Source organism: Triturus cristatus, chromosome 4_1 (assembly GCF_964204655.1).
Source record: "Triturus cristatus chromosome 4_1, aTriCri1.1, whole genome shotgun sequence".
Lineage (NCBI taxonomy): Eukaryota > Metazoa > Chordata > Amphibia > Caudata > Salamandridae > Triturus > Triturus cristatus.
The window spans coordinates 653,441,689-653,455,501 of NC_140585.1; the positions used below are offsets into that span (position 1 = coordinate 653,441,689).

The following is a 13,813-nucleotide window of genomic DNA, read 5'->3' on the forward strand; positions in this document are numbered from 1 at the left end:
ACCCAACAACTCTGAATTTAAAAAAGAGATGTCGGCTGGGCAATCGTTATTCGGGCCATAAACCACGCAGATTGTAAATATATGATTGTAAGCCAATAATTGAGCGATAACCCATCGCCCCTTACTATCGCTAGATAAACGTAGTGTCGTAAATTTAGTGGTTCGAGCTTGCAGAAGAGCAACACCACGAATTGAAACAGTCTGAGAAGTACATGTTATCAACTCAAATCCCATTTGCTTGAAAAAATTACGGTCCTTAAAAGCCAAGTGAGTCTCTGTTAGTCCAATAATCTGAGGTTTGTATGCTTTTAGTTCCTCCGATACTAATCGACGCTTAATAGGAGAGTTCAGACCAGCTACATTCCAACACATTATACGAATTCTAGATATTGTCTCCCAATTATTGATCTTAACCACAGTCCCTCCAAACCCCAATCTTGCCCTGCAAAAAGGTTCCTATGTAAACTTTTAACACTCTTTTGTCTATTTTCAGTTTTTACCCCCACCCGCCCATCCCACCCCCCTTCCCCAATCCTGCCCACTCCAATAACGCCCACCTTAACCAGTGTAATCAAACAGATTAAATCCATCAATTCCCTACTCAAATAAACCTGTGACCACCCCGCCACACCCCTGTACCTACGGAACAGAATCACCCCCTTCCCTGCTGTCAACAAGACAGCACTGCACCGAAGTGCACCCCCAGAACCCCCCCCCCCCACCTCCGACTGCCCTCTGGCATTTAAGCACAACAAAATAGAAGTATATTACAAAAACCCCCACCAAATGTACCACATAAATCACAGCTCATGAAAGGCTAAATTTTTCATTTCTTCGGTAGTTGTTGCCATTTAAATAAACTCATTTTGGCCTCCTGCTCATTAAAGAAAATGTGCGAATGCTCATCTTTGATCACCTTAAGGCGGGCAGGATCCTGTAGAAATACTGATGCACCAACAGCCTTAAAGGGATCCATAAGCTGCCTTAACCGCCACCTTCTGTGCATAGTTTGTTTACACAGGTCAGAGCGAACAAAAATCGACATTGAGTCATATTGTACTGGAGTTGTTGGTCGAGCCTTAAAGAAAATAGCTTGCCTCAATAAGAAGTTCCCTATATACACCAAAATCGGTCGAGGGAATTTTGAGGATCGAGAGGTGTTAACTGAGAGGGGGAGCCGCTGCGCTCTTTGAACTTGCGTGTCCATGTCCCAGTCAGCAAGATCAGTAAATACCTTAGAAAAAAGATTAACAATAAATACCCGAGCATCAGTACCCTCTCTCCCTTCGGGTACCCCAAAAACCCTCAGGTTCTGGCGTCTTTGCCGATTTTCTAAATCCTCAACTTTGGATTGCATATTCGACATCAACTGTTCTTGGACCTTAATTGAGGCACATGTAGCAGCATTAACCTCCTCCACTTCAGCAACCCGTTGTTGGAGATCTGTGACTTCAATACCGAGGTTTGAGACCTTTGTGGCAACTTCTTCCAGAGCATGTTTGATCTCCTGTCTGTCCGTTCTAGCCTGTTGGAAATAGCTCTGTGTCTCCTCATGTTGGGCCGCCAACACTGAGAGTACAGTAGATAAAGTAGGTTCCGATTGCAGAGCTATCTTCAAATCCAAGGCTTCACTACTGTAATTCTCAGCTGGCTCAGAGATCACCGGCGGGCACACATATGTCTGGCCCTTGGTCCGAGTGGTTGAGGGGGGCTGCAGTTCCGCTGCTCCATTTGTTTGATCTTCCTTTTCTTGTATTTGGTCTATGAATAGGGCCGAAGTCGGTGCAGAGAAGATTCGTGTGGTGGGAGTAACAGGAGTCCCTACGCTTTCCAAATCTACAAGATATGTAGGAAATGTTACACCGTCATCATCTCTAGGTTGGCCATCACCCACCGAAGTAAATAACACTGCAGGGTTATCCGGGGTGACAGGGGCTGATCTCGGTCTCTTAGATCGTGTTGCCGGGTCTATTGATAGGTTACCCTGCCCAGCAGGTAAGCCAATATTAGATAGTCGAGCGACCAGGGATTTCACCTCGCCTTTTTTAGACAGCCATTTACGTAATGGGCTTACTCCGAGATCCTTTTTCGGGGTATTAACAGCCGGTTTTGTAGAGCCTTTACCCCCGATAGCAGCACTGGCTACTTGTGCCTTCCCCTGGCCCCGGCCCTTTCCGCCCCTACCTCCAACACCATGGACTTTTACGCCTTTAATTGTATGTATTGACAGCCCCGTTAAAGTTAGAACTTGGTTTTTCGCTCCCCCTGTCACACCTTGTGGCTCCAGTTGCTCAGTATCGACACAATCCGAGTTAGAATCATGAGGTGGGGATAAGCCTACATCGTCAGTGCTCCCAAGCGATGAATGTGCAGCTGTATAGCCATTATCAACATTTTCCAAGGGGTGAGCAATGCTAGATACACCCCTGTCCTTAACCATCCCACACTCAATAGCAGCCTTGAGTGTCTCGGCTATTGGAAAACCCGGAGTGGAAGCCTCTGAGCCGATGGCTTGAAAAAGGACTGAGTCTTGTCCAGATTTCAGAAAGTTCATGATAGGTTTACCAAAATTGCTAGTAGTGTTAGTATTCGGAGCAAAACTCTAAGAGGCGCCGTCATGCCCCCCCCTATCTTGACCAGATACAGATATGGGGCTGCATTGTACATTGCTGCTTACCGCCGTTGGCTCCTCCTCCTCACTGACCTCCGTAGCAGCTACGTGTGAAAGTTCGGATTCTGCCCCTTGTCCGACCCGGAATCGCCGAGTACTCCGAGGGGGGGCCATCCCAGTATCGCAAGGCGCGCACCACGCTCCTCTGGATTGAGTCTTTGTGAATCTGCAGCCGGGGCGCCACCTCGCGCTGCGAACGCCGAAGACTGTGCTGCTAGCTTGTGTCTGGCGGCACATCGGGGGAATGTTGATACAGCCTCGATATCCTCTGAGCTCCGTTTTTTGAAAGTTTTAAGAATCGCAGATGTTTCCCGCTGCTTCACTCGTCTGGTGGGGCAAAAACCGTAGCCATCAGTCGGAGCTACGGGAGGGAGCCCTAGGAGGCGTCCTTCAGCGGCGAAACAGCATCCGCCATCTTCCTTTCCTGCGCCGTGTTTCCTTCCTGGAACTGCTGTCTAGGCCTCGTTTCATGTACAATGTGTTTTCCACTTGAACCAAAATCTGCATCATTTACGTGTAGCGCTACTATGCGAACTACACCCAAGGTTAATCTAAATCCCAACATTCTATCAGATGCATTTCTCTGCCCTGATCAGTTCAGTCTGCATCTCTGTGCTTCACAAAGAGGCGCTGCTCCTGAAAAGGCCCCTCCTTTACAGACCACAGAGGAATGTGATCTGACTTGCCAAAAATATGACGTGCAAGGACTCTCTGAAAAATATGAGCAAAGGCCCCCACCTCCCTCTGTTTCTCCTCGGACGCAATCTCCACCCAGGCTGCACCCGCGACGATCACATACCTAACCCATATGATGTCTGGCCTCATCTGTTGCCTCTCCTCTCTCCTAAAGCTAAGGCTTAAGACTTAAGGCTAACACGCACCCTATGGGGTCATTATTTATACTCTAATACTTGGCAGACTACACTAATAATTGTTTCAGATTCAGAAAAACTCGCACTGTGATTGGTTACCATAGATGACATGAGGGTCTCACCATCCTGTTCTCATTGGCAAATCCAACCCATACCAGTTTTAACAAAATAAGCGTTAATGATTAATGCAATCATATATTTCAGCAACATTTAATAGGAAAAAAAATTTCAGTCCAGTTTCCTCCATCCGGTGACATCGAATGCAGGATAAGCACATTCCACAAACACTGGTACATTGGCAGGACTACAAGAATTTACAGTTCACAGTAGCCTTGACCAGGCCTTCACTTGAGGCAAGCTGGTATAATCTGCGCATGCTTTCAAATTCAGCACAATTCTCAGCCTTGCTGGATTCACAGGCAGCCATTTAATCTTAGGCCCAAAAATAAAACAAACACAAAAATAGTATTAATTTACTAAATAGAACCCATTCTGTTTACCTCCCCCATACTATTACCTTATATTTATTTTTCCTAGCAAAAGCTATTAGTTTAAAGCAGCTTTTCTATTATTTGTGCACAACATGCAAAAATGTGCAATGTACAACATAGCATAAAACATGCACCAGTGCAAATTTTCAAAGCACAATCAGTTAATACATACTTATAGCAACATGCTCTAATGTTTTAGATAGCTTTTCATGCAAAATGCTTTAGCCCCACGTGTAGTGATGGTGCATAGTTAATTTAATACACATTATAAAAAGATGTGTTATGAACTGAATATGCATTGTTTTAATATGCAACAAAGCCAAAGTCTCTTAAAACAGGAATAGGGAGTGTAGATTACAAGGAAAATGAGCTGGGAAGAGAGAACACATTCAATGATTATCTTCACAGCCAAAAAGGCCACTAAAATCACGAGTTTTCTCTACACTGCAAAAACACGTTAATTCAGCACAAGCATTTCAGACTGACTAGGCCTCATTTTATGTCTTTCACTTTGCTTTGCACCAAAAGTGCCACTTTTAATAAGCATTTGTCTAAGTCTCATTTCATGTTTCATATGCCAAGTGTTTTCCACTTGCACCAAAATCTGCGTCATTTTAAATGCAGTCTGTCTGAAGCACAAAAATAAAGCAATGCCTAATATTGATGAAATCTAGCTCTATCAGCTTCAACTCCAGGTCTTCCGCTGGTTCTTTGGAGCAAAAGTTGGCAAAATGTTTCTAAGTCGTAGCTTTTACATTTTTGTCAGGATGAGTACACTGTAACAACAGCCAAGAGTCCATGGCCGGGTGTGGGCATTACCTGGGGTTTAGGACTCACTTCAACAGATGCAGCAGCAAGGTCCAGGGATGGTCCAGTTGGAACTGGTCAATTGGGCAGTTGCAGAGAGAGAGGGCTCTTGGAGCTTCTAGTGTCCCTGTAGCCCAAACAAGAGGTCAGCCATAGGACCCTTGGAGTCCACTTTTTTGTCCTGGGTATATGGAGGCAAGCAGGTCCAGTCTCCAAGGCGATTGTCAGGCTACAGACAGCAAGTCCAGTCTTCTCCTGTTCTTTCACAGGTCCAAAAGTGCTCTGAGGAGAACACTTCAGATGACACATTTATGCCCATTGTCCAAAACCAATTAGGTAAAAGCTCCAAGAGGTTACCCTACCCTCTTTTGCGTAAGTTGTATAACAAAGACAATCAAACTGTGGTCACCAGGACCTGGGTATATATATAATATCAAAACAGTGGTTAGCTGGGACCTTTTCTCAAGGACATCCCACCCACCCATATCAATCGGTGGTATCCCGAGTTAATCAATCCATTCAATGGACGTAATTAATGTAGTATATGGGCCTTCTTTCTGAACCATTTATCATTTATTTTTCTGTACACATTTTATACTCATGTATGTACAGAACATGGACTTGTTACATAATGTCAAAGGTGCAGACGACACAGTGTCCTTGTGATAATCGTCTTGATCTAGAGTTTCCAACTTGATCTATTGTGAGACAGTAACTTCTAACAGTATCTGACTAGATAGTTGAAAAGACCGGGGATTATCACAAGGAGTTGTCTTTATTTGTATATAGTCACTTTAAGCACCTATACACACTATGATTTGAGTACTTTTGCCACTTTGGATAAGAACTGCCAGCAGGCTGAAAATCAATAGAGAGTGGTTATAGCAAATCGAGTTTTCTTATCTTGTGTGAGAAGAAGAATGAAGAAAGAAGCAGCAATTTGGTGAAAAAGTGAATGTAGATATAATTAGACGCTGACTGGTGAAATAATGATGGCACAAATGAATGGGGATGTTTGGCAGGGAAAAAACCTTCTACATCGTATTTGAAGGGGTATAATAAGAAAATAGACTACAGAGAGGAGAGGGACCTTGGTATGGGAAAGACTCTGGTATATTCATGTACGGATATAAGGTAACTTGGACCAAGAGAATATTATAGTGTTAAATGAAATTTAACACTAATATTCTAGTTTTGTAGTTTTTATTTGTATGCACCCTTCTTGCTAACTCCTCAACTCTAGCTCTCTTCAATACCTTGAGAGAGAGGCCATTTGGAAAGAACATCATAGTAAAAACAGGCAGAACTCTACAAAGCATAGCGTCATAGATGGATGGAATTCTATGTCAGGACTGGAGGCGAGGATTATGCCTTCTTCCTTCACTTTATTCCACAGCAGCCTGAAGGTAAACAAAAGACTACATTTCTCATGAACCATAGGGAAAGAGTAGTCAAAAAAGACAACATGGTAACAACCAATGAACACAGAGTATGAGCGTCCAATCCACAATGAGAGCGTCCCACATAGTCCTTTGCTAGTGTCCTCTCTTCCTCTTTCTTCGCTGCTCCGCAGCAAGATAAGTACCCTTTAATGCTTTCTCTTTGTAGTGCTAAGGGGTTCTGGTTTTATTTTTAATACTAACGTTTCTATTCATATTGTTGCGCGTAGAAGCTATGCTTATCGCCATGATGTTAGAATGTGCTGTGAGACATTTGTTTTTGCCGGTATGGTGATCGCGCTTCAGCGCTGCTTCCCTCGCGCTTCGGACGTATTGGTTTTTGTTCGCGCTTCAGCGCGTTAGGTAGTTATTTTCTCCCGCCGCGGGGTCGAGGTTCTCCTCGTCCCTACGCGGCGCATCGCTGGCTGGCTCTGGTCCTCCCGCCTCTAGAGGGCGCAGGTGGGTCGCGGGAGGCGCGTCGCGAGGTTTGATTCTCTTCAGAGAATTCAAACACCGCGCGCGCGTCAGTTCCCGAGGAGCTCCGGTCTGAGGCGTACGCCCGCTTGGGGGTCTGTACCGGCGATCGGCGGTAAAGTTAACCCGCGATCGGCCGTTTTGCTCGCATTACGCCCTGTTCACCCAAAGAGCAGTTGGTGATCAGGGTCTGGTATTTTGCTCAGAATAACGCCTCTTTTGAGGTCCTGTACAGTTTTTCCCTGTCAGGGATTCATAAAGGGACCCAGCCCAGACCGGCAATCACCTCTTGGCATAGGGGGGGAGTGTTTATATATTCATTGGTAGCCAGCAGTGGTCCCTGGGAGGCTTGTTCCCTGTAATTGCGGCTTTTTAGCTGCGCCTCTGATTTGGCTGACACCCAGCCTCTACTTCAAGGCCTATTCACGGCTGTTAAATTGCCACTCCGCTATCTTGGCTCATGGAGTACTACGATCAATACCCGGAAGAGGAGGACCCTCTTGCGGAGATGCCCTGGGGGGATGCATTTTATGAGGCGGTAGATTCCTCCATTTACCAGGCCGTGGGTCAAGTTATTTCTCCCCTGGAAGACAGACTGTCGCGCCAGATTAATGAGGCATTTTCTCGTCTGGAACACCGCATGGGTTCCCAAGCTGCCCTACCTATTCCCCCGGCCCCCCTTCCCACAGGTTCCCCTCCGAGTAAGCGCCCTCGGGTGCCTGGAGTGGATGGCGACGCTTTTGAGCGGTTGCGGCAAGCTTTCCTCGACACTCAGACAGTACAGCCAAGGGTCGTTCCCCCCACCCCACCTCCTCCTACCCCTAGGGATATGGATCAGGGCGCGTCTGGTGATCCGGACTCCGACCCCGGCCCTTCCAGGCCGTGGCTTCCCTCTCGGCCTACTGTTCCCCCCTCGATTACCTCAGACATGTTGGATCCGAATGAGATCGTTCACCCCCGCTCTTCGGAGTGGGTCCCAGGGGACAAGGTGGCGGCTTATGTGGTGGAGCACATCCGTCGTCCTTTAGAAAAGGAGGCCCGCAATTGCTTGCGGGCAGAGTGCCCTCGGCCCTCGCTGGAGGGTAAGGTAGCTCTCACCCCCGAGATTGACTCCAGGATGTTCACCTTTTTACAAAAATTTATTCGCGATCCCAAAAAAGGGATTGATCGGTCCTGGAGGGCCTGCCAGGACAAGCTTCTGGACGCCTTAGGGCCGGCCACCAAGATTTTGGATATGGCTGAAGAGGCCAAGGAGTCAGGCTCTGTTATTTCCCCGGAAAACCTCTCCAACTGGGCTCAACGAGTGATCATATTCTTGGGCAATGCCAATTGCGCTCTTTCAACCGAGCGCCGCAGGTCCCTGCTCATAAAGATAGATCCAAAATTGGGAGATCTGGCGGATTCCGAGGCTGGCGCCGTGGCTCAGGGTGGCCTGTTTGGCGAGCCTTTCGTGAAAGAACTGGGCAAGTTCGTGAATACCTTCACATCTCTCGACAGGGCACAATCCACCATCAAGAAAGTTTTTCCCCGTGTTTTTCGCGGGGCCGGTCGAGGCAGGGGCCGCTCGGCCGGTCGAGGTCACCAGCAGGGTAACCAGAAAGGCTCTGGTCAGTCGCAGGACCAGTCGCGATTTGGGAACTTCTACCCTACCAGAGGCCGCATAGGCAAAGGACAAGGATTCCGCGGTGGCTCCACCGCCTCCAACTCCGGTGAGTCTTCTAATTTTTTCCCCATTGCAGATAGGGGGACGGTTGCAAGGTTGTTTTCAGGCTTGGTTGTCCCTAACGCACGATGCTTGGGTTCTCCAAACAGTGAGGGGGTTCCATATAAAATTCACAGGGTCCCCGTTTCAGCGGTCAACTCCCCGCCCTATTCAGTTTTCGACTCCAGACGCCACCCTCGTGGACGAGGAGATCGCATCCCTCCTTCACAAGGGCGCCGTCCTTCCCGCCACCCGCCATTCCAGAGGTTTTTTGAGCAATATCTTCTTAGTGGACAAAACAGACGGTGGCAAGAGGCCAGTCATCAATCTAAGCGAGTTCAACGAATGGCTGGTTTATCGCCATTTCAAAATGGAGGGGATTCACCTCCTGAGAGATGTTTTACGACCCTACGACTATATGGTTCGCCTAGATCTCAAGGACGCCTACCTGGTGATCCCGATCTTTCCTCCGCACAGGCGGTTTCTCCAGTTCTCCTGGCGCGACCGGATTTACGAGTTTGCTGCCCTCCCGTTTGGCCTCTCGTCGGCGCCGTGGTGCTTCACCAAGGTTCTCAAACCGGTGGTGGAGTTTTTGAGGGCAAGAGGGGTCAGAATGATCGTATACTTGGACGACCTCCTTTTGATGGCGTCTTGCCCGCGTCAGCTGGAAGGCCAACTTCAGATGACGGTGAACCTCCTTCAAGATCTCGGGTTTGTTATCAACCAGAGCAAGTCTCTCTTACATCCGACCCAATCGCTTACCTTTCTGGGGTTCGTGATCGACTCGCCCTCTTCCACTCTCAGCCTCCCGGCCAAAAAGATCGCCAAGATCAGACACGAGTTGCGTCGTGTCCTGACCAGACAGAGGATCTCCCTCCGTCAGCTCGCCCGTGTGGTTGGCCTCCTGTCAGCCTCCATTCAGGCCATATTTCCGGGCCCGCTTCATTATCGGGCTTTGCAGCGCCTCAAGGCTTACTTTCTATGGAAGGGTTTCCCTTATTCGCATATGGTGACTCTCACCCCAGAGGTGAATGCCGAGATCCAGTGGTGGCTGGATCATATGGAGGCCTGAAACGGCCGAGCGATTTTTGGGTCCGCCCCGGATTTGGTGATCGAGTCAGACGCCAGCCGGTTGGGCTGGGGTGCGCGCTGCGGGGAGCTATCCACAGGGGGCTTGTGGTCTCCAGACTAACAGAAATTACACATAAATTGTCTGGAACTTTTGGCAGGTTCGTTTGCCGTACGGTGCTGGACGAAAGACTTGGTGCGGTCGTGTGTTCTGCTGAAAATGGACAACATTTCAGCGGTCCGCTACGTGAACCATCTGGGGGGCACCAGATCCAAGGCTCTCTCGGACCTAGCGGCCAGCTTTTGGCAGTATTGTCTGGACAGCCAGATCTCCGTCACGGCGGAGTACCTTCCCGGTCGGGACAATGTAGAGGCGGATTTCCAATCCCGTCATTTCCGAGACTCCAGCATGTGGAGGTTGGACGCGAGCATTTTTGTGGCCCTGAACGAACGGTGGGGTCCTTTTTCGGCGGACCTGTTTGCGTCCAGGCTGGACCACCAGATACCTCGGTTCTTCAGTTGGAGACCGGACCCGCTGGCGGCGGCCACAGACGCATTCCTGCAGGATTGGAGTTTGGAGCGGGGGTACGTGTTTCCCCCCTTTGCAATGATCACGCGCTCTTCGGCGCAGGTTCGCAGGCAGAAGGCAGACCTAGTGATGGTCACTCCCCTGTGGAGGTCGCAAGTATGGTTTCCGGTTCTACTGGAACTTTCCTGGGATTTTCCAATCCTACTCCCCCAATTTCCCACTCTTCTCACGAATCCCGACGGGGGTCTCCACCCGCTAGTGTCAGCAGGGTCGCTATTTCTCATGGTGTGGCGGATTTCCGGGGTAGATGGGAAGCCCCAGGACTTTCGCGCGCAGCTGAGAGTCTCATCTCAAAGGCCTGGGCGGACGGCACAGTTAAACGATACAAGTCCGCATGGAACAGATGGGTCAGTTGGTGTGTGCGACGGGGTTACGATCCCTTGGGCGCAGACGTGGTTCAGGTGGTGAATTTCTTGGCCCACCTGGCCTCTGAGGGTTTGGCCTACCGATCCATTAATACCTTTCGGTCGGCTATTTCGTCGGGCCACCCCCCGATTAATGGTAAACCTATAGGAGAACACCCCTTGGTGTGCAGGTTGCTCCGTGGGGTGAGGCTCTCGTTACCCCCAGAGCCTCGTTACTCCGCTTTGTGGGACGTGAATCTAGTCCTTAATCTCTTTCTCTCTTGGCAGCCTAACCGGTTTCTTTCTCGGAAGGAGCTTTCAGCAAAATTGGCAATGCTCCTTTGCTTGATCTCTTGCAGGAGAGTTTCAGATGTGCGAGCCCTGGATATCTCTGGAAGAATGTTTACCCCTGACGGGGTAACCTTCACCCTTTTACGGCGTACAAAGTGCCATACTAGGGTAATCTCGTACCCGGCCTTCCCGGACTCGCCGAAGTTATGCGTGGTTCGGTGTCTAAAAGCATATGAGGAGATGACGGAAGAATTCCGTCCCCCGGGAGAACGCCAGTTGCTCATCGCACTCCGGAAACCCTTTAAGGCGGTTTCCTCACCCACCATTGCCAGGTGGGTCCGGTGGGTGATGCAGGAGGCTGGGATAAGCCTTCGGGACTTTGGAGCACACTCTGCTCGCGGTGCAATGGCGTCGAAGGCGTTTGGCCTGGGTGCTCGCCTTGAGGATATCCTCAATGCTGCTGATTGGTCTTCGGACTCTACGTTTAAGAGGTTCTATTTCAAACCAGTTCTGAATATGGCTCAGCTGGTTGTGGGCAAGCTTTAAACAAGCATAATCCTCGCCTCCAGTCCTGACACAGAATGAAAATTTTCCTAGCTAACGTAACGGAAAGTTTCAATTCTATTAAGGACTCGGAGGCGAGGATTATCCCGCCCGTCACTCCTGGAGGAGATCCCTCCCCGTATCACAGTAAGTAGATGTTTTCAATGTTGATGGACAGTTTCTGATGTTTGTAACCTGTCTTACTCCGTAACAGGGTTCCTTTGTGTTTCCTGGAGTAATACGTTTCTGTTGTTCGCAGGTTCAGACACTCAAAAGCAAGATGTTTGAGGAGTTCGGGTCAGCTGTCGTCGCGCTCCGAAAGAGGAAGAGAGGACACTAGCAAAGGACTATGTGGGACGCTCTCATTGTGGATTGGACGCTCATACTCTGTGTTCATTGGTTGTTACCATGTTGTCTTTTTTGACTACTCTTTCCCTATGGTTCATGGGAAATGTAGTCTTTTGTTTACCTTCAGGCTGCTGTGGAATAAAGTGAAGGAAGAAGGCATAATCCTCGCCTCCGAGTCCTTAATAGAATTGAAACTTTCCGTTACGTTAGCTAGGAAAATTTTCATTCTCACACATTTACCAGCTCCTTGGAGCAGATCATAATTGCGTGGTGTCCTTTTCTCTTGACTGGGCTGTGGGAGATAGGTTTGATGGGAGGGTGGATCGGGGTTAGGTCTAGAAATGTAGCGCTTTTATGACCATATCATTACATAGTATGTAATTGGCTAGAGTCCGGGCACTTCAGCTACCAGCAGCCCCCACAGATCCACTAACAAATCGGATATATTAGGTCCGGTGTTTGCAGACCCAGTGACTGCAGTCGTGAAGACACCGAGGAAACTCGTAGTTGCCTGGAGCAGTGACCTTCACGGGGACAGCACTCCAGGCAACTCGTAATGCGGCCCTAACTCCTTGGCTCCTTCAGGTTCTAGCATCTGATATATACATGTTGTGTCACACTTGGTTGAAAGCATTCGTTTGGTTTCGCATTACCACTCTTCCTGTGTTTTTCTATAATCATGTTTCAAGTTATCTTTAACTGGGTTATGTATATATTTACAGGACTGTGAAATTGCACCTTGCCAAGAAGTTATGAAAGCGCTTACAACAGCCACTCCTTCAAATCGAGGGAAAATGTTTACTGAATGGCGGTTTGGATCATGGACACCTGTAAGTAACTCGTTAAAATAGTTAATACACCCTGAACTAACAATAATAGATCAAATTTGTATGCGAGCGAATCGTTCTACACACAACATTAATGTAGGAAGCCTAATACCGGTCGGTAACGGCCGATTTTCGGTAAATATCCCGTTACCGACCGGTATTTAGGCTTTTGCTATGTAGGGGGCACATTTCAGGATTCGGTAGTTTACCGAATCGGTAAAATTACCGATTCGGTAATTTTACCGATTCGGTAAATACCGAATCCTGAAATGATATGTAGGTGACACTAAAATGATTGATGTGTAGGGAAAATAATTCGGTATTTAGCACCAAATATATGTTGGTGCTAAATACCGAATACATTACAAAAAGCAATATTTTGCTGGACTAACAGTGCCATGTGGCAGACATACATGGCCTTAGGGCATGTATGTGCGCCACATGTGCACACATGCAGGAATCAGGGGTGCAACAGGGTGTCACTGTGACACCCTGCCACCCTTGATTGTGCTCCCCCCACTACCGAATCGGTATTTACCGATTCGGTAATGGTAACTGGCTTCCCATTGATTCCTATGGGCCTCCTGGCCCATAGGAATCAATGGGAAGGTATGCATCATTACCGAATCTGTAAATACCGATTCTAAATTACCGACCCATTCCGAATCGGTAAATATTACCGATAGATTACCTACATATCATTTCCCGCTTCATAAATACCGAATCGGTAAAATTCGGTATTTATGAAGCGGTAAATGTTAGGCTACCTACATATGGCCCTTAATGTTTCCTTGACATTTCTCGCAATAAACTGTTTCAGTTTTTTTGTTTTAAATGTAGCTTTTGAATTACTACTACAGTGAACGTAAACTACCACATGACAAATATGAAAGCAAAAAAAATTACTAAGTTCACAGACATTCAATAAATCAAATATATACTTATTCGAGTGTACCAATGTATGAAGATGTCACGATTTATGTTCTTTTAACTTTACATATTTTACTCTATAATCTTTCTTGTAGATAATTAAGGGCCATTTTACAGCGCTTTCATCTCCCATGGGCATTTCAAAATCTGCTTGTCACGTGGACTGTGTCTCACATGTGAACACTAAGATTTCAATTTACTTTGGTGATAAACTCCAGCTAGATTTTTAAAGCGAGTGTATGTGCATACACCAGATAATTATGTTGCCCAAAGCCCATACTTTAAGTTACAACATACAAATTCTACGGTCCAATCACTGCATAAATAAAGCAGAGCAAAGTAAAACATCAACAATGGACATTTCTCATCTGCATGCCAGACTCTCTTTGTTTCACATCTTTTAACGTACATTTGGTG

At 47.6% G+C, this 13,813-nt stretch overlaps 1 protein-coding gene across 3 annotated transcripts in view; it reads left to right on the top strand.

The window, feature by feature from the left end:
* Positions 1–13,813, top strand: part of ADAMTS20 (ADAM metallopeptidase with thrombospondin type 1 motif 20) — a 1,386,529-nt gene that overhangs the window by 767,561 nt on the left and 605,155 nt on the right. For all 3 annotated transcript variants that reach the window (XM_085653052.1, XM_085653051.1, XM_085653053.1), the window contains one exon: positions 12,362–12,469. In XM_085653052.1, coding sequence (XP_085509178.1) covers positions 12,362–12,469 — 108 coding nt within the window. The remainder of the gene's footprint in view (positions 1–12,361; positions 12,470–13,813) is intronic.